This window comes from Mastigoproctus giganteus, chromosome 14 (assembly GCF_048544385.1).
Source record: "Mastigoproctus giganteus isolate SK-2022 chromosome 14, ASM4854438v1, whole genome shotgun sequence".
Classification (NCBI taxonomy): domain Eukaryota; kingdom Metazoa; phylum Arthropoda; class Arachnida; order Uropygi; family Thelyphonidae; genus Mastigoproctus; species Mastigoproctus giganteus.
In genome coordinates, this window is record NC_143588.1 from 49,466,445 (window position 1) to 49,486,748 (window position 20,304).

The 20,304-nt window shown below is 39.3% G+C and overlaps 1 protein-coding gene across 6 annotated transcripts in view; it reads left to right on the plus strand.

Annotated features, from left to right (window-relative positions):
* LOC150075131 (uncharacterized) overlaps positions 1-20,304 on the plus strand; it is a 215,691-nt gene that overhangs the window by 173,001 nt on the left and 22,386 nt on the right. For all 6 annotated transcript variants that reach the window (XM_090388846.1, XM_090388847.1, XM_090388848.1 and 3 more), the window contains one exon: positions 1,880-2,032. In XM_090388846.1, coding sequence (XP_090244972.1) covers positions 1,880-2,032 — 153 coding nt within the window. The remainder of the gene's footprint in view (positions 1-1,879; positions 2,033-20,304) is intronic.

Sequence of the window (20,304 nt, forward strand, 5' to 3'; positions counted from 1 at the left end):
CTTATATGTAAAAAAAAAAAAGAATAATAAATAAAATAACAGGTACTGAATGAGAAATTCTTTTCATCACCTTTTCTGATAATCAGTTGGAATGGGTGTGATCTGCCCTCTTCTATTGAAATTAGAAGTACTTCTTTAACAGAGTCCTTTCTCTGAATTGTGCTGCAGTGCCAAATAGCAACCACTACAACATGCTTAAACATCTCTGTGAATCAAATCTATTAATATGCCATAACATCTTTTCAGAAAACTCTTATCCCCTCAGAAGGATCTGTACTGAATGCCATGCTTTTTTCCCTTAGAATAGATTCTATTTAAAAAATCTCTTAAATACTGTTGAGACCTACCTCTATGCTGAAGAACTCTATTTCATGCCATTCCCAGAACATAAGATCTACTGAATAGCAACTACAGATATCCCTGAATAAAAATACAAAAGTGGGCAGTGCTCAATGGGTGTTGTCTTTTTCAACAAAAAATGTTGAAATTTGCTTTTGCAGACAATGTAAACTGCATCTGATCATCAATAACATCAAATTTTTTGTTTATCCTCAATAGTAATTATATTTCTTTGATCATATTAAATTTATATGTACCACTTGTCTCAAAAAGCTGAATATACCAATAGATCATTATAATAAAGGCATTAGTGACCTGTTTTGTTGCCTTCCTCAATATTATTGGATATATTTCATCAGCTTCTGGCTCCTTGTTCACTTTTATTTGTCATAACCTAGATTGTAATCCAATAGTAGACTGGCAAGTATAAGCAGCCCTGGGTAATCCAATGAAACCACCCTTTAATTCCGAATTGGTCCAGCAAAAATACCATTCTCATTTTGAGATTAGATACCAGTCTACCAGTAAACCTCTCAATCTCTTGGCAGCCCAATCTCTTACTGTTCTAATCCATTTTCAATTATCATAAAACTCCATTGAATGTGAATGCAGAACATTTATTCAGCTTATCAGCAGCCAGTTCATATTCATCATTACTTTTATTTAATAATCTTCATCATACAAAGGAATTAATGCTTGCCAGTGGTTCCTTTATATGAAGATTTTTGATAGCTGATTAACTCTTTATTGATATACCAATTAATAGCACTGATAACCAACTGGAGAATATTTCTTTCCTTTATAGAATGGAATCTCTAAAATGTTGATGTAGAAATCAGATGTTGATGTAGATGCTATTTAGCAAATCCAGAAATATCCTGGTAGTAAGTGATTGACCAACCCCCATGTTTGCTTTTAGCATTTGGAAAATTAAAGTGCTCCATCCATAATAAGACATTTTGATTTGCTCGTCCACTTTGAAAGAAGATAAGATAGTGCTGCAAAGCACTCATCTTCCTAATCGTTATTACCTTTAATTCTGGTATAATGTTTATTCTCTTTTGTACATTTTGTTCAGAAAATTCTATATGAAAAAATGCCTACAAAAGTGACATTGAGTAGTTTTGAACTGCTGTATTTTTTTGAGATAATGTTCCACTATGGATACATGCTCCTATATGCTTGTTACGTTGATTTACTGCTTGCAGCGCAATTTTGCACATTGGTGGTTTTACATGTTTTCAACATATGGCATCACCATACACGGAATGAAGATTGTTATTTATAAATTTCATGTCTCTAGCTCTCTTTTACTGAGTTATTTGCATTTTCATGGGTTTCGTTTAAAACGAACACTGTGTTAATTCTTCGATAGCTTTTAAATAAAACTGTTTGTCTTTTTTGATTTGATTATAATGAATTATGCTTATCGACTTTTGCTGAAGTAAATGTTATTTGCAAGTTTTTGTATAATGTTTTATTACTAATATATCTAACTTAATTATAATTTAAGTTAAGTAATGTTGAAAATTGTTTATAGAATGAAGATCCCACTAAACCATTTTACACTACATCATCAGATCTAGCAGGATTTTGGGATATGGTGCTACTTCAAGTTGCTGATGTGAAAAATGCATTTAGCAGTCTAAAATTGCTAAAAGATAATCACTGGCAGGAAATTTCTTCACCAAAGGTTTGCTTTGTAATAATATTTTTATATGATTTTATAATATTAGTATTGCTATATGCTATACTTTATATAATTTGTGGACAGAGTTTGAAATTAGACACTGCAATCTTCCTGGACAAACTGCTGGGTTTATAACACTGCTGAGACAATGTATGGACTAAGAATTTACTAGAGTAAAGCACCAATAATACAAAGTTGAGGATAGGCCATAATTCTGGTTGTTTACTACCAACGTTGCCATAACAAGCACACTCATTTACTGTATTTCTCCATGTATAAGACGCACCTTTTTTGGAAAAATTTGGGGTCTAAAAACGGGGTGCGTCTTATACAGTGGTTGTAGATTTTTTTTTTACTTGCATTTCCCACTTTTTCGCACTTGTTGTCTTTGCGCTCATTGTTCGCACTTGTTACCGGTATATTAGGTTACGTTTTGCCACGTTCTGCCCAGAAATAGCTCAGAAAAGATTTTCGTACAGTTCTGAATTCAAGTTAAAAGTGAACCAGTTTGCAAAAGTGAAAGGAAATCGTGCTGCTGAACGTAAGTTTGGTCCTCCTCCAACTGAGAAAACAATCCGAGACTGGCTACGGGAAGAAGAAACCCTACTGAAAATGCCACGGCAGAAGAAGGCCATTAGAGGCAAGTCAGCAAAATGGCCTAATTTAGAGAGGGAATTGAAGATATGGATTAAGGAGCAAAGGGCAATTGGAATTCCTGTGTCCACAAAGATGGTTCAGCATGAGGCAAGAAGAATTGCTGATGAAAAAGAAGTTACTGATTTCAAAGGAGGACACAATTGGTGCTTCAGGTTCATGAAACGGAATGGACTAAGCATGCGTATACACACTAGACTTGCCCAAAAGATGCCTGAAAGCTATGAACAGAAGGTCCTTGAATTTCATCGTTTTGTCATTCAATGTCGGAAGACACATCAGTTTGAGTTGGGACAGATTGCAAATATGGACAAAATATGGACAGAACTGTTGATAAGAAGGGGGTTGTTATGGGAGTTTAATGGTGCATAAGAAAAAGGGGGTGAAAACTGTAACTGTGAAGACAAGTGGACATGAAAAGAGCCATTATACAGTTGTTCTAGCTTGTTGTGCCGACGGAACCAAGCTGTTTCGAATGCCGATTTTCAAACGCAAAACAATGCCAAAAGAAGACATTCCTCGAGGAGTGATTGTCCGCATTCATCACAATGGTTGGATGGATCAGGATGGGATGAAGATCTGGTTTCAGAAAGTTTGGAGCAGGAGACCAGGTGGGCTCTTACACAAACCTGCCCTATTGGTGCTTGATCAGTTCAGGGCACACAACAAAAAATACAAAGAAGATTGCTGCAGAGCAAAAAACAAAACTTGCCGTCATACCTGGAGGCTTGACATCCCAGTCCAACCACTTGATGTCAGCATTAAAGCTGTCATGAGAGACGTATGGAACCAATGGATGAAGTCTTCTGGGGACAATTTGACACCAGCAGGAAGAGTGAAGAAACCAACTATAGGAGAAGTTTGTACCTGGGTGAAAAGATCCTGGGATAATATAAAGATTGAGATCGTTGCCAAGTCATTTAAGAAGTGTGGCATTTCAAATGCCATAAATGGAAAGGAGGACGAGGCAATATATGAAGACAGTGATTTGTCATCAGACACAGATGAGGGCAAGCTAATGGATGGGAGTTTTGACAGTGATGAGTTGTATGAATTTTATGATGAATAAAACTTGAGTTCAATAACTTTATGTAATACATTTTTTTTTTCTCCAAATTTCGGGCCCCAAAATTAAGGTGCTTCTTATACATGGGGAAATACGGTATTTATAACCATGTATTTCATTTTAAAAAATGATTCACAGATTCTCCCTCTGTTGGAGATTTTGCTGCTGCAGAGGAGCATTGGAGGGGAGGGGAGGGGAGGGGAGAGAATAAATGCAATACTTTTAATTTAGGACTCAATACTAAAATATACTCCAACAAATTTATTGTGATCCCCATTCTACTGTTTGCACATTGGAAATTGTGGTCATTACCAATTTCTTATTATTAAGGTATACTGATATATATGTGACCTTCTCCATTCTGCTAATGACCCCAAAACTATAATCATTTCCAATTTATGTTGGTTGATGCTATTGCATTCCACCATTTTGTGTATTGTAAATGTTGTTGCTTGGTCTGTGTCAGACCTCAGTTATTCAGCTTTTGCTTACCAAATACTTGATATCTTTAAAAATTTAATTTAGGTTCTGGCTAAGAGTCCTTTGAACTCTGTTTAGTAATAATCAGACACTTAGCTTGACTAGACACATCTAGATAGATTGTGAAATGTTACAATTTCTGGGGGTCTCTCTCTCTCTCTCTCTCTCTCTCTCTCTCTCTCTCTCTCTCTCTCTCTCTCTCTCTCTCTCACACACACACACCATAGCATTATTTCAAAATGTTAGACGTTTAGTCTAAATGCCGATTGGTAATTTAATACTTTTATCCTTTACATACAATAAATGGAGTGGGAAGAGTGGGCAGACAATCAGCTCCAGTTTATAGGAGGAATATTCTGTTAGTAATACTTGCATTCTTATGATTAATTAAGCTATTTATATAACTGCATGAATTTATAGACATGACACAGACTATATGAATTGGTGCAGTTTGACCAAAATGTTCCAAAACTCCATAAACGGTTGGGGGGGGGGGATTTATTTCTACACCCACTACATATGAAAAACTAAAGGCAATTTGCATGTAAAACTAATAGTCAGTGACAGAACACCCACTACATATGAAAAACTAAAGGCAATTTGCATGTAAAACTAATAGTCAGTGACAGAACATGCTTCTAAAGTTATATCTACTGTGTACTTATTACATTTTTAAACAATTCATGTTTTGTCACTTGCCTGTTCTTAGTATTTTTTACAATCAAGGTGTAAGCATGTTGACTGCCTTTCTGTTACATTGTAGTGAATAGTGTCACACATGATAGATTTAATGCCACTTATTGACCCTTCCAACGGTTTGTAAAAAAAATTTTTTTTTTTTTTTTAAATGTGAAACGGGGCACCTCAACCGAGTAAATTTGATCGGTCACGAAAAATGCAATGCGGAAGTGACGTCATCTGCACCTTCTGCCAGAGGCAAGTTATTGTAACTTGTATTGCTGCAATCATACTTCTTGCAGCTCCCATTTGACTGCAGCCATTCAAATGGGTAATTAGGCTATTGGCTTGGTATTTATCGTTGATGTGAAACGTCAATAATAAATACCAAGATCATATGCTGTGTGCACATCACAAATGGACTTAGATTTCGCCAAGAATGTTTCACATAAAACTATGTAACGTGCATGTTTGACACATGGCCTTTTTTTGACTAATACACTGTTCTTCGTATTATGTTACCATTCTTCTGTAAATCTGGGAGAGTTTGACCCTTTCTGACCACCACAATGTGATCAAAGCATGTTGTTCACTAATGGTGCAATTGGAAAGCAGAGCTAACATGATTACACTTCACCCATTTAAAAGACTGAGTGCAGGTAGCACGTGATGTCTAGACTTCTCAAAATTAGGAGTGTGTTCTCAGGGAGCATTAGTTTTACACGAAGATTGTCTTTACTTTTTAATTTATCTTGTATATAAATATTCCACTTTGTCGTATATTGAAAAGCTTGGGAAATGAAGTAATATTTGAGAAATGAACTTATCAGCTATTCAGATGAAACTCCTTTATAGTGTGTGCCTGACACTATATTCGTTGATTCTAATGCTTCTGCAACTTCAGGAAGCATTCCTTATAGACTTGTTATGGAATTTATAGTACTTCCTCTGTCATGTTTTGAATAATTTCTTCAGCCACTGCAAATTAGTATTACATTCAACAATACCAGTAACTGTCTGCTCAAAGATACTTTTTAGCATTAGTAGAGGCATATGATGCAAGAAAGCAAGATGATCCTTTTTTTTTTTTTTTTTGACTGATGCTTATACGGCATCAGTCAAAAAAAAAAAAAAAAAAAAACTTCCCATTTCACCCAACCATTTGCTCCCAAAGTTTGTCCACTTCAATTTATTTAAGCTATGAACTTCCACAATGACAGATAGAAGTTTCTTCTGGCAATCAGCCACCCGCTGGCCAAAGGCAAATTTCCACACATCTATTCTACAATTGTCTTTCCTCAATTTGAATTTATACCCCCTTCGGTTTGAAATCTGTGCAAGAGGACAAATTCCATCAGCATTAAGCCTACTTAATCTACTCAAGGTCTTATACACCTCAATCAGATCACCTCGCAAGTACCTAGTCTCCAGACATTGCAATTTGCAGAGCTTAAGCCTTTCTTCGTAAGAGTACCCCTTTGTTCCCCTCACCAGTCTTGTTGCCCTTCTCTGTACTCGTTCTAGCAACTTTACATCCTTCCTAAAATGAGGCTTCCAGACCTGGATGCTGTACTCAAGGTGTGCTCTGACCATTGCTTTAAACAAGGAGATAGTCACCTCCTTATCCCTGCTATCAGAATTCCTGTATATCATTGATAAGATCTCAGGACCTACTCTGGCAGCCTCTCTGCACTGCTCAGAAAAGTTCACATCTGACTGCCCAATTACCCCCAGGTCTTTTTCATTCTCTAACATCCTGAGTGTAGTACCACACAGTTGGTACATTACGCTGGGACTACTGCTACCCATATGCATTACTTTGCATTTGTCAATATTAAACTTCAGCTGCAACCTCTCAACCCAACTGCTCTACTTTTCTAGATCCTGTTGCAGTAATGTACTGTCATTAACAACCCTGCCAACTTTCGTATTGTCTGCAAACTTGGACATTAACCCTGATATACCTTCATCAATATCATTGATAACTACAGAAAGGAAGGATGGTCCCCATCACCATACCCTGGGGGATTCCACTAATAACATCAGTCCACTAAGAGCAGTGTCCATTGATTTCCACACTCTGCCTTCTCCCACTCAACCATCCCTTTATCCATAGCAGCAACTTCCCCTTAATGCCATAGTGCTTCAATTTGTACAGTAGTCTTCCATGTGCAACAGTATCAAAAGCTTTCCCTAAATCCAAGTATATGGTATCAAAATTATTTTTTACATTCAGTTCCTTTGTGACCACGTCATAGTATCCAATTAGCATTAGTAGAGGCATATGATGCAAGAAAGCAAGCTTATTCAGCATCAGCCAAAAAAAAAAAAAAAAAAAAAAAAAAACACACACACCACTCCCATTTCACCCCTCCGTTCGTTCGAAATACCTGTCCAGTTGAGCTTTAAATTTGTTTAGGCTATCAATTTCAACAACAAGTGATGGAAGTCGGTTCCACCAACCAACCACCCGCTGGCCAAAGGCAAATTTCCGCACATCTATCTGACATCCGTCCTTCCTCAATTTGAATTTATGCCCTCTGAGGTGATTATTCTGAGCAAGATGAAGAATCCCATTGGCATTGAGCATGCTCAAACCATTCAAAGCCTTATACACCTCTATCAGATCACCTCGCCGGTGCCTAGTCTCCAGACTCTGTAATTTGCAAAACTTAAGCCTTTCTTCGTAAGAGCAACCCTTTGTTCCATTCACTAATCTTGTTGCCCTTCTCTGTACCCGTTCCAGCAGCTCTACATCCTTCTTGAAATGAGGCCTCCAGACCTGTATACAGTACTCAAGATGTGGCCTAACCATTGCCTTATACAAGGGAATAATCACCTCCTTATCCCTGCTAGAAAAATTCCTGTGTATCATTGACAAGACACCATGAGCTACTCTTGCAGCTCGTCTGCACTGCTCAGAGAACTTCATATCTGCCTGCACAATTACCCCCAGGTCCTTTTCATTCTCCACCACTGTCAGTGTAGTACCGCAGAGTTGATACGTTGCTCTGGGGTTACTGTTTCCCGTATGTAGTACTTTACATTTGTCAATGTTAAACTTCATTTGCCACCTCTCAGCCCATCTGTTCAACCTTTCCAGATCCTGTTGCAGCAGCATAGCGTCAGTAGTGTCCTTAACAACCCTGCCAACCTTTGTATCATCTGCAAACTTGGACATTAAACTTGATATCCCATCATCAATATCATTCATAAACACCGAAAACAACAACGGACCCAACACTGAACCCTGAGGAACTCCACTAATAACATTAGTCCACGTTGAGCAGTGTCCATTGATTACCACTCTCTGTCTTCTGCCACTCAACCATCCCCTTATCCATAGCAGCAATTTGCCTCCAATGCCACACTGCTCCAATTTGTGCAGCAGTCTTCCATGTGCAACAGTATCAAAAGCCTTTCTAAGATCCAAATATATAATATCAAAGTTATTCCCTGCATCCAGTTCTTTTGTGACTACATCATAGTATCCAATCAAATTGGTCAGGCAAGACCTGCCCTTAACAAAACCATGCTGCGTCTGAGCTATAACTGAATTCTTGTCTAGATGATCCTGCAGTGCTTCTTTAACCAGTGCCTCCATTAATTTACCTGGAACAGAAGTTAAACTAACAGGTCTATAATTACTTGTGTCAGCCTTTGATCCTCCTTTGTGAATTGGGGTTACATTTGCACATCTCCAGTCTATGGGTACCTCCCCTGAGTCCAAAGAAGCTCTCATAATTATGGCTAGGGGTTTGCTTACTTCCTTTGCTGCCTCCTTTAATATAACTGGATAGATCCCATCCACCCCAGGTGCCTTTTTTATGTTTATCCTCAACAATCTCTCCTCCACTTTCCTCTCAGTTATTACAAAATCATCCAGCTCATTGCCAATGTTTACTTTACCTACATCATTCTCCTTCCTGAATAACTCCTCATGCGTGAATGTAGATGCAAAATACTTGTTTAGATTGTTAGCCACCTGAGCAGTATCCTCAACTGTTGAACCATCAATATCTAGTGGACCAATCTGATTCATCCCTTTCCTTCTTGAGTTTAAATATGTAAAGAACTCTTTTCTGTTTTTCTTTGCATCCTTTGCCAAGGATTTTTCGTAGTCTGCCTTTGCCTGCCTAATCTCCTTTGTGACTTGGTTACAGACCAACTTATATCTATCATAGGCTTCCATGTCACCCATTAATTTGTATGTATCCCATGCATTTTTCTTCTCTGCCACATGTCTCATTAGTTCATCTGACAACCATTTAGGCCTAAACCTTGAACAATATTTCTTAGTTGGTATGTAAAGCCTGGTAGCCTCCAAGATTAGTTCCTTGAATGCTTCCCATTTTGAGTTTGCTGTTGGTAACATCATCAGTTGGTCCCACTGCATAGAATTTAAATACTGTCTCAGACCATCATAGTCGCCTTTACGAAAACAAAAGCCCTTCCCTTTACCTCTGATGGTAGTTACCTCCTTGAGTAAATCCCACTTCAACACACTGTGATCACTGCCACCTAGTGGTTCATTTATCTGCAGATTCTTAATGCATGAAGAATCACTACTGATAATCAGATCAAGAGTATTGCTCCCTCTTGTTGCCTCACGAACATGGTGATGTAGAAAACAATCATCCAATAAATCCACAAAAGCCTTGCTAGTGTGCGAGTGACCAACCCACAAATTCCAGTCAATATCTGGGAAATTAAAATCCCCAATCAAATTGGTCAGACAAGACTTCCCTTTAACAAACCCATGCTTCTTTAACCAATGACTCCATTATTTTCCCTGGAACAGAAGTCAAAGTAATAGGTCCGTAATTACTCTTTTCATCCTTTGATACTCCTTTAAGAATTGGAGATACATTTGCATATCCACAGTGTGTGAGGACTTCCCTTGAGTCCAAGGATTCTATCATAATTAATGCTGAGGGTTTGCTTACTACCTCCGCTGTCTCCTTTAATATAACTGGATAGATGCTATCCACCCCAGGTGCTTTCCTATGTTTAACTTCAACAATTTCTCCTCCACTTTTCTCTTAGTTATTACAAAATCATTTAACTCACTGTTACAGTTTGATAAACATCTGGCTCTCTCCTCCTCGAATAACTCCTCATGTGTGAATGTAGATGCAAAATACTTATTTAGTTTGGCAGCTATCTGAGAATGATCATCTACAGTCAAACCATTGATATCAAGTGGACCAATCTGATTCATCCCCTTCGTTTTAGAGTTTGTTTACATAAGTCAAGGAATCTTTGCTGTTTTTAGCATTAGCATTAGCATTAGCAGAGGCATATGATGCAAGAAAGCAAGCTTATTCAGCATCAGCCAAAAAAAAAAAAAAAAAAAAAAAAACACACCACTCCCATTTCACCCCTCCGTTCGTTCGAAATACCTGTCCAGTTGAGCTTTAAATTTGTTTAGGCTATCAACTTCAACAACAAGTGATGGAAGTCGGTTCCACCAACCAACCACCCGCTGGCCAAAGGCAAATTTCCGCACATCTATCCGACATCCGTCCTTCCTCAATTTGAATTTATGCCCTCTGAGGTGATTATTCTGAGAAAGATGAAGAATCCCATTGGCATTGAGCATGCTCAAACCATTCAAAGCCTTATACACCTCTATCAGATCACCTCGCCGGTGCCTAGTCTCCAGACTCTGTAATTTGCAAAACTTAAGCCTTTCTTCGTAAGAGCAACCCTTTGTTCCATTTACTAATCTTGTTGCCCTTCTCTGTACCCGTTCCAGCAGCTCTACATCCTTCTTGAAATGAGGCCTCCAGACCTGTATACAGTACTCAAGATGTGGCCTTACCATTGCCTTATACAAGGGAATAATCACCTCCTTATCCCTGCTAGAAAAATTCCTGTCTATCATTGACAAGACACCATGCGCTACTCTTGCAGCTCGTCTGCACTGCTCAGAGAACTTCATATCTGCCTGCACAATTACCCCCAGGTCCTTTTCATTCTCCACCACTGTCAGTGTAGTACCGCAGAGTTGATACGTTGCTCTGGGGTTACTGTTTCCCATATGCAGCACTTTACATTTGTCGATGTTAAACCTCATTTGCCACCTCTCAGCCCATCTGTTCAACCTTTCCAGATCCTGTTGCAGCAGCATAGCGTCAGTATTGTCCTTAACGACCCTGCCAACCTTTGTATCATCTGCATCCTTTTCATTGCATCCTTTGCAAAAGATTTCTCATACTTTACCTTCACTTGCCTAATGTTTAGTCTTTGTGACCCGATTACAGACTAGCTTATATCTACCACAGGTTTCTGTGTCGCCTGATAATTTGTATGAATCCAATGCATTTTACTTCTTTGTCATGAGTCTCATTAGATCATCTGACATCCATTTGGGCCTAAACATAGAACAGTATTTCTTAGTTGGAACAAAAAGACTGCTAGCTTCCAAGATTACTTCCTTCAATTGCTTCCCATTTACAATTTGCTGTTGGTAACATCATCAGTTGGTCCCACTGTATAGAATTTAGAAAATCTCTGAGACCACTGTAGTCATCTTTACGAAAGCAAAAATCCTTCCCTTTATCCCTGATGGTAGTTACACCTTTAAGTAAATTCCACATCAGTACACTGTGATCACTGCCACCTAGTGGTTTCTTATCAGTAAATTCTTAATGCATGAATAATCACTGCTGATAATCAGGCAACCAGAGGCTCCCTCTGGTTGCCTCTCTAACATGCTGCTATAGAAAATAATCATCCAATTTGTGACTAAACCACGTGTTCCAGTCAATATGTGGGAAGTTGGTCCGTGAGGGTGTCACAGACATTCTCTCAGATATGCCAGACAAGCTTTGCTTGCTACCTGGAAGTCTAAAATGCTGATGTAACTAATATTCGGACACTCAAATCAAGTGGACTCATTTCAGAGAAGTCCGCACGGTGTGTGGCAGCCAAATCCTTTGCTTGCACCTTCATGATGGTGGAATTGTTAGTAATCCTGGGTGTAACCCACATGCACAAGCATACTGGTGGTTATTCTCCCCCCCCCCCCCCCAGGTGTGAACCAAAGTAACCAGGGGTAGAAGTGTGGCACTGACACCACACCGAAGAATACCGGTAGATGACTATCATCAACTGGTGCAGTACCACTACTTTGCTTATTGGAGGCTTGAAGTGGTGAAATCCATGTTTAGTCTCCAGAGCTAAGTTCCGGTCAACCCCCATCTCTTCCCTCATGCCGTATGACTGATGTCTTTTGAGGTTATGATGAACACCATGGTGAGATCCAAACCTTCCTAACGTTTCGAGGGTACAGCTCTAAAACGGTGTTCACAGGCCGGCTGCTAGTTAGTACACCGGACCGAACCTATTGGTAACTCTCTAGGAGGCTTTCGGATCAGCTAGTGCATAATCTTGCTACCTCTACTCTGCCAGATAGTGACTGGAGGGAATCCAAGTAGTTTGTATGCGGGGGGGCATTGTTGAAGCCATGTTATGTCAAGGATCTGGGTATATTCTTACCATGTGTACGCCATATCCAAATATTTCATTACTTCATACAGCATGTCCCCACCTCCACTTTTTCTTACCATTGAATACACTATGAATTGTCAAACTAATAGACCAAGCTTAGCTACAAAAAGATCTAAACCTCTCAAACACTTCCTAGTTCATTTCATAAATATACATGGTCTCAGTTCTAACCTCAACGGTGTTCATTTACACTTACAGTCTGCCAAACCCCATGTACTTTTCTGACAGAATCTCAGTTATCGGTGTCCCTGTAAGAGATTTGGTAATTTGGAATCTCCTCTTTTCGATCTTCTCTGGCTTAAAATCTCTCTACCTCATTCTGTCAAATTCATCTGTTGTCTCTACCGTTCTCCCAACTCCACTAATCACTTAGAACTCTTTGACTTCCTCTCTTTGCAAATTGGCTTTCTCCAGTCCAACTTTCCTAACAGTGAGTTAATTTTCCTTGGTGATTTTAATGTTCACAACTCCAGCTGGCTTCCATTCTCTAGTCGCACAGACACAGCTAGTCGAGATGCTTACTCTTTTGTAATTATTAATGACCTCGCACAGATTGTTCATTTATCTACCAGAATACCTTTATCCTTTGTCCTTTGTACCTTTGTCCTTTATCTAGACCGGATAATCCTAACCATACATCCAACATGCTTGATGTTTTCCTCACAAACAACCCTTCTAAGTACACAGTCGATGTGATGGTCCTTTAGGCACCTCAGATCTCAACTTTGTGATTGTCTCTTCTCCAACAGAGCCTTTATCTCATGGCTATTCCCAACCTTGTGTTGTTTGGCATTACAAGAATGCAAAATGGGATGACCTGTGAGATTTCTTTGCTTCTTTCCTTGGTTGGATTACAGTTTCAAAACATTTATGTCAACGTTTGCTCAGATCGTGTCAGTGAAATTATTCTCGGAGGAATGGAATCCTTTATCCCACACTCCACTTTAATATCTCGTCCTTTATCTAGACCTTGGTTTCCTATAAATGTGCTAAGGCTGTTCAAGAGAAGAAAATTGCATATCCTAATTGGCTTGTTTCCAATTCTTCAGTTTCATTTTCGCCTACACCAATGCTTGCAGTTATTAATCAGTCCAAACGAGATTTTGAACAGGCTAATTGCAGAAAACTTACTTGTTCCCTTAATGGTAGCCAAGAATTCTGGTCTCTTGCCAAAGCTATTGGCCACAACGTTTGCCCATCTCTGCTCCCACCTGTGTCAAAACCAGTTGGCTCTGTTATCACTTCAGCCAAAGATAGAAAGCTGACCTCCTAGCATCCCATTTTTCTTCCAGCTCATGTATTAATGATCTTGGTAAAACACCTCCCACCATTCTCAACACGCTCCATTCAATGCCTCCTGTGGTCCTCCGTCAAAAGGATGTCAGAAGGATTTTGACAAATCATCATGCTAAGAAAGCTCCAGGTCCTGATGGTATTTCTCCACTTGTTCTCAAAACCTGTGCTCCTGAACTTACTCCTATTCTTTGCCACCGTTTTACCCTTTCTTATTCCAAAGGTATTTTTCCTTCTGCTTTGAAATTTGCTCATATCCAGGCAGTTCCTAAAAAGAGTGACAAAACCCTCCTATCCAGTTATCATCCCATTGCAATTACTTCCACTCTTTCTAAAGTAATGGAGTAGTCAATTAACCACCAACTCTTAAACTATCTAGAAATCTTCCATCTGATCAACGATCGCCAGTATGGATTCCATCAATGTTGATCCACTGGTGATATTCTGGCTTATGTTACCCATTTACTGACAAATTCAATGGAAAAACTTGGTCAAACACAAGCAGTTGTTCTTAACATCTGAAAGGCTTTCAGTCGTGTTTGGCACAAAGGTCTTCTTCCATATCATGGTTTGTAAATTATTTTTTGTGATTGGTTATCCAGTTTTCTCCCTGACCAATCACTGAGGGTAAGGGTAGATGGCTCTCTGTCTTCTAACTACTCCACTAATGCTGGTGTTCCGCAAGGGTCAGTTCTCTACCCCCATCTTTTTTTTCCTCTTGTATATTAATGACCTTTTTCCATTGACTGGAAATCCTATCCATAGTTTTGCTGATGATAGCACATGGCATTCCAGTTTCAGAAACCTTTCCCTGCTCAATCAGCTTCAACTTCTCGAATATCCGCTACCAATTCCTTAAACGCCGATCTCCAGGTAATTCTCCATTGGGGAAAAGACAACTTAGTTGATTTCAATCCTTCTCAAACTCAGTCCTGTTTTATATCTCACAAAAAGGATTCTTCTGCTCCTGTGCTTATCTTTGGTGACACTCCAATTTGTAGACAAGATGATATATCTCTTTTGGGAATTACCCTGACTTCTAATCTCTCTTGGCACAAGCACATTGCAAATATTGCTTCCTCTGCATATAAAAAACTTGGTTTTCTCTTTTGCTCTCAGCATTACTTTTCTTCCAAACATCTGTTTACTCTGTAAAAATTGCAAATCCACCCTACCATACCATGGAATATTGTTCCCACCTCTGGGGTGGTGCCCCCAAAACCTCTCTCATGCTTCTAGATTCCATTCAGAAGAGGACAATTAGGTTAATTAATGACTCCTCTCTAACAGAGTCTCTCCACTCTTTGTCTCACAGATGTACTGTTTCTTCTACATGCCTTTTCTACAGATACTCCCATGGGCACTGTTCTTCTGAACTGGCTTCTTTAATTCCAGCTCTCTCTTTCAAAACAGTCCGAACACGTGCCGCCACTAGCCAACATCTATTTACTGTCCAACTTCAAACTCACAGAACCAACTTTTCAACTTTCTCGTCTATCCATTCAACTGCTGTTTTCTGGAACTACCTTCCTTTGTGCGTAATTTCCTAAAAATTACAGTCTACAGTAATTCGAGTCTAATGTCAACAAATATCTTCTTTCGTCTTCTCAACCCAAGCACGGTTCTAAGTACTATAGTTTCTAATTCATCCCATGTTTGGGGTTTTCATAAAAAATAAATAAAAATAAAAATAAAAAAAAAATTTTTAAATCCTCCATTGTAAGGCACTCTAATTTTCTGGCCCACTCTATTTCCCTCTATAATTGTTCATTGTACTTAGAGTTATTATGCCTATAAGAAACTCCTGCTCATTTTTTCTTTCCCAGTGCTTATGTCACACCAGACTGACTCACCACTGTCCATCTATGTCAGCTGGATGCACTTCCTTTGATTTTGTGTCATGCTGTCTATCTATTCTGTACACATTGTACTCCCCAAATTCCAGTTCTGCATTCCTTATATCTGTAAAACAGCAGGTCTCTGATATCCCAATAATATCCACCTGTGATGTCTGGACAAGCACTTCAAATTCATCAAATTTATTTACTATACTTTTAGCATTGGTGTACATGCACCTGTTGTTACTCTTAGTTACTCTAGCACAGCCCATGTGTTTACTTGTTTCATGACTCCCAGCAGTTCCTAAAATCCCCAGAAACTTGCTTTCCAGGCTGTTCGTTCTAGTAGAAGCATTGCAAGAATCACTTCCACCTCTGCCTGCAGCTACTGTTAATCTATTAGTGTGTGAATCCCCTCAAGCTAGCAATTTTCTGACCCACGTAATATTGCCTTGTACAGGTTTTAACTGGTACACTAAGTAGTGAAATTTTGCTTTTAATACCTTACTCCAATCTGAAATTGGTTCTTCAGAAAACAATCATTGAATCATCATGATGCTCTTTCCCTTTAGCATTCCAGAAATTCTGATCTAGTGGCAAATGATACAAGAAAGCAAGCTTATGCACATCAGCAAAAAAAAAAAAAAAAAATCAAATCCAATTTCACTTATCCATTTCCTCCAATAGTTTGTCTAGTCCTTCCTTGAATTTTTTCAGATTATCCACTTGCACAACAATGTATGGTAGCCTGTTCTTGGGTGAACGAAAACTTCCACATATCTGTTCTGCAACCATCCCTGCTTAGTTTGAATTTATGCACCCTCATGTGCATAGTCTGAGGAAGAGGGTGTCGAGTTTGCTCAAGCCATTCCAAGGCTTAAACACTTAAGTCAGATCAGCTCACATGTCTCTGGTTTCCAGACACTGCAGTTTGTAGAATTGAAAGTTCTACAAACTGCTAAGAGCCTTTCTAGTAAGAGCACAACTTTGTTTCTCTTCTCTGTATCTGTTCTAGCAGCTCTATATTCTTTGTAAAATGAGGCCTACAGACATGAATGCAATAGTCAAGATATGGTCTGGCCATTGCATTATACAATAGGATAATCACCTCCTTATCCCAGCTAGCAAAGTTCCTGTGTATCATTGACAAAATCCTATGACTGCCCTGGCAGTCTGTCTGTGCTGCTCAGTGAACTTTATATCTGACTGCTCAATTACCCCCAGGTCCTTTTCATTCTCTACCTACCTCAGTATAGTACCACACAGTTGGTACTTTACTCTGGGATTACTGTTACACATATGCAGTACCTTGCATTTGTCAAAGTTAAACTTCAATTGCCATTTTTCAGCCCGTCTGCCTAATTTTTCAAGACTTTGTTACAGTAGCATACCTTCATTACTATTATTAATCACCCTGCCAGCCTTTGTATCATGTGCAAACTGACATTAAGCCTGATATAACTTCATAATTATCATTGATAAATATACAAAATAGTAATGGACTCAGCACCAAACCCCGTGGAACTCCACCAGTAATATTAGTCCATATAGAGCAGTGTCCATTGATAATCACTCTGTCTTCTCTCACGCAACCATTCTTTTATCCATAGCAGTAACTTTCCCTTGAAACCACACTGCTCCAATTCAGGACCGGATTCTAATGTTTCTAGGCCCTGGGCACTTTTATTCTGAAAAAGTGGGAAAATAGGAGTAAAATATTTCTTTTAATAAATTTTATTGTAATTACACACTAACTGCGAATTACATCTTTTGATGTTATGCAATTATGAGCAGTTAATCACCGCATGCACATATGAATGTTGTCTCATTCTTATCTTGTTTCGTAGAGTTAAACTTGCATTTTCCTATTCAAAACAGTTGTACTCACAAATATGTACATGTGAGATATACGCTGTGCTGTCACTTTATTAGGTACACCTACCTAGTAGCGTGTCGAGCCTCCATTAGCCTTCAAAACAGCCTGAATTTGTCTAGGCATGGATTGAACAAGATACTTCAAAAGTTGTGCAGGAATGGAGTACCATGTAGACATGAGTGTCTTTCAGTTCCTTGAGATTCGACGGAGGTGTAGGCTTGCAGCGAACAGCCCTTTCCAGCTCATCCCAAAGATGTTCGATAGGATTGAGAACTGCAGACTGAGCAGGTCACTTCAGCAAAAAAAAGTCATTGTCATGTTCCTGGAACCATTCCATAGTGATTTGGGCTTTCTGCACCAGCGCATTATCCTGCTGGAAGTAACCATCTTAATGAGGATAAACTGTCAATATGAACGGATGCACTTGGTCAGCAATGATTTATCATTCAGACGTGAATTTATGGGTATCAATGGACCCAACGTGTGCCAAGAAAACATTCTCCACACCATAACACTGCCCCCACCACCTTGCACAGTAGTCATCAGACGTGGGTTCATATTGTTTTCGCCAAATTCTGAGCCTTCCATCAACATGATGCACCAGGAACTTCGACTTGTCAGACCAGGCAACTGTTTTCCAGTCCTCGATAGTCCAGTGCTGGCGTTGCTGTGCCCACAGGAGGCTTGCTCTTTTGTTCTTCATTGATAACAAAGGTACGTGATGTGGCCGTCAGCTGTTGTAGCCCATTTGTGACAAAGTGTGACTAGTGGTCCATTGCAATATTTTGTTCTGCGCACCAAGGTTGTATTCTGGCGTGATGTGCGACATTGTGGCCTGTCTGTTTGCTTGTACAATTCTAGCCATCCTCCTCTGACCTCTCTCATCAACAAGCGATTTTCTTCCACAGGAGTGCCATCGAGAGGAAGTTTTCTGTTCGTTGCACCATTCTCGATACACTCCTGAAACTGTGGTGCGTGAAAATTTCAGAACTGCCGTTTCAGAGATGCTTTGTCCAGCACGTCTTGCACCTACTACAATGCCACGTTCGAAGTCCGTAAGATCACTCCTACTGACTCCCACAACTGTGGTCATGTGACTTGCAATGTTGTGGGACAAACCATTTGTGTGCATAGCAGGGATGTAACTAATAAAGTGGCAGCACAGTGTATGTAAAGAGAGTGGTGGTAAATAGTGGAATAAGTTTGTGGTGTGAATTTTAAAAGAAGACAGGTGAGCTGTATTTTCAATTTTTCATATTCTGATCCTAAAATAATTTATTTCGTTAACTGTGTTTGATGGATATATGTGAAAGCACGAATCTGGGTATGAAAAAAGAAAAAGCTTCGGGTAAAATGAAAAATTCAATGCTGAAATATATAAACTTTCCAAACCACACCTGCAGTAAGCCCTCTTTCCCAAACTGAAGATTTCGGTGATGGCATTCATAGGTCTACCTCTAGACCTACCGACAAAGGAACAAATAAAGGTCAAGTTGATATAGAATTAGAATTGGACCAGGTAGATTCCGTAGTGTCGACATCAACAACTGTTGTAAATAAGGATGAATCAGAGCCTGTGAATGACATAAGTATCCAAAAAACCTGTTACTGTTTCACTATCAGATTTCAGTACTGATCCAGCTAAATATAAAATAAATGCATTAGCATTAGTAGAGGTATACAATGCAAGAAAGGAAGCTTATGCAGCACAGCCAAAAAAAACCCCTCCCATTTCACCCCTTCATTCGTTCCAAATGCCTGTCCAGCTCAGCCTTAAATTATTAGCTTCCACATTTATTATTATTATTAGTTTCCACAACAAAAGATGTGGAAGCTAATAATAATAATCTACAACTATCTTTCCTCAGTTTGAAACTGTGCCCTCTCAGGTTCTTAGTGTGAGCAATAAGAACCACCCCATCAGCATTCAGCTTGCCCAACCCATTCAAGGCTTAATACACCTCAATCAGATCACCTTACAGGTGCCTACTCTCCAGGTGCCACAATTTGCAGAACTTACGCCTTTCTTGGTAAAAGCACCCATTTGTTCCCCTCACCAATCTTGTTGCCCTTCTTTGTACTCGTTCTAGCAACTCTACATCCTTCCTAAAATGAGGCTTCCAGACCTGTACACAGTACTGTAGGTGTTGCCTGACCATTGCCTTGTATAACAGGATAATCGCCTCCCTGTCCCTGCTAGCAAAATTACTATATATCCTTGACAAGACTCCATGACCTGCCCTGACAGCCCATCTGCACTGTTGAGCAAACTTCATATTTGACTGCACAATTACCCCCAGGTCTCATTCACTTTCCACTTCCCTGAGTGCAGTACCACACAGTTGGTACCTGTCTCTTGGGTTATTGCTACCCATATGCAGTACTTTGCATTTGTCAATGTTAAACTTCAGTTTCCACTTCTCAGCCCATTTTCCCAACTTATTTGACTGGGTTGTTAACGACAGTAAAGACAGTTGGAGTAGCATACTGTCTTTACTGTCATTAACAACCCTGCCAACCTTTGTATCATCTTCAAACTTGGACATTAAACCCGATATGCCTTCATCAACATCATTCATAAATATACAAAACAACAATGGGCCCAACACTGAACCCTGGGGAACTCCACTAACATTTGTCCACAAAGAGCAGTGTCCATTGATTACCACTCTCTGTTGTCTCCCACTCAACCATCCCTTTATCCATTGTAGCAACTTACCCTTAATACCCCACTTCTCCAATTTGTACAGCAGTCTTCCATGTGCAACAGTATCAAAAGCTTTCCTGAAATCCAAGTATATGATATCAAAATTATTTTTGGCATTCAGTTCCTTTGTGACCACATCATAGTATCCAATCAAACTGATCAAACAAG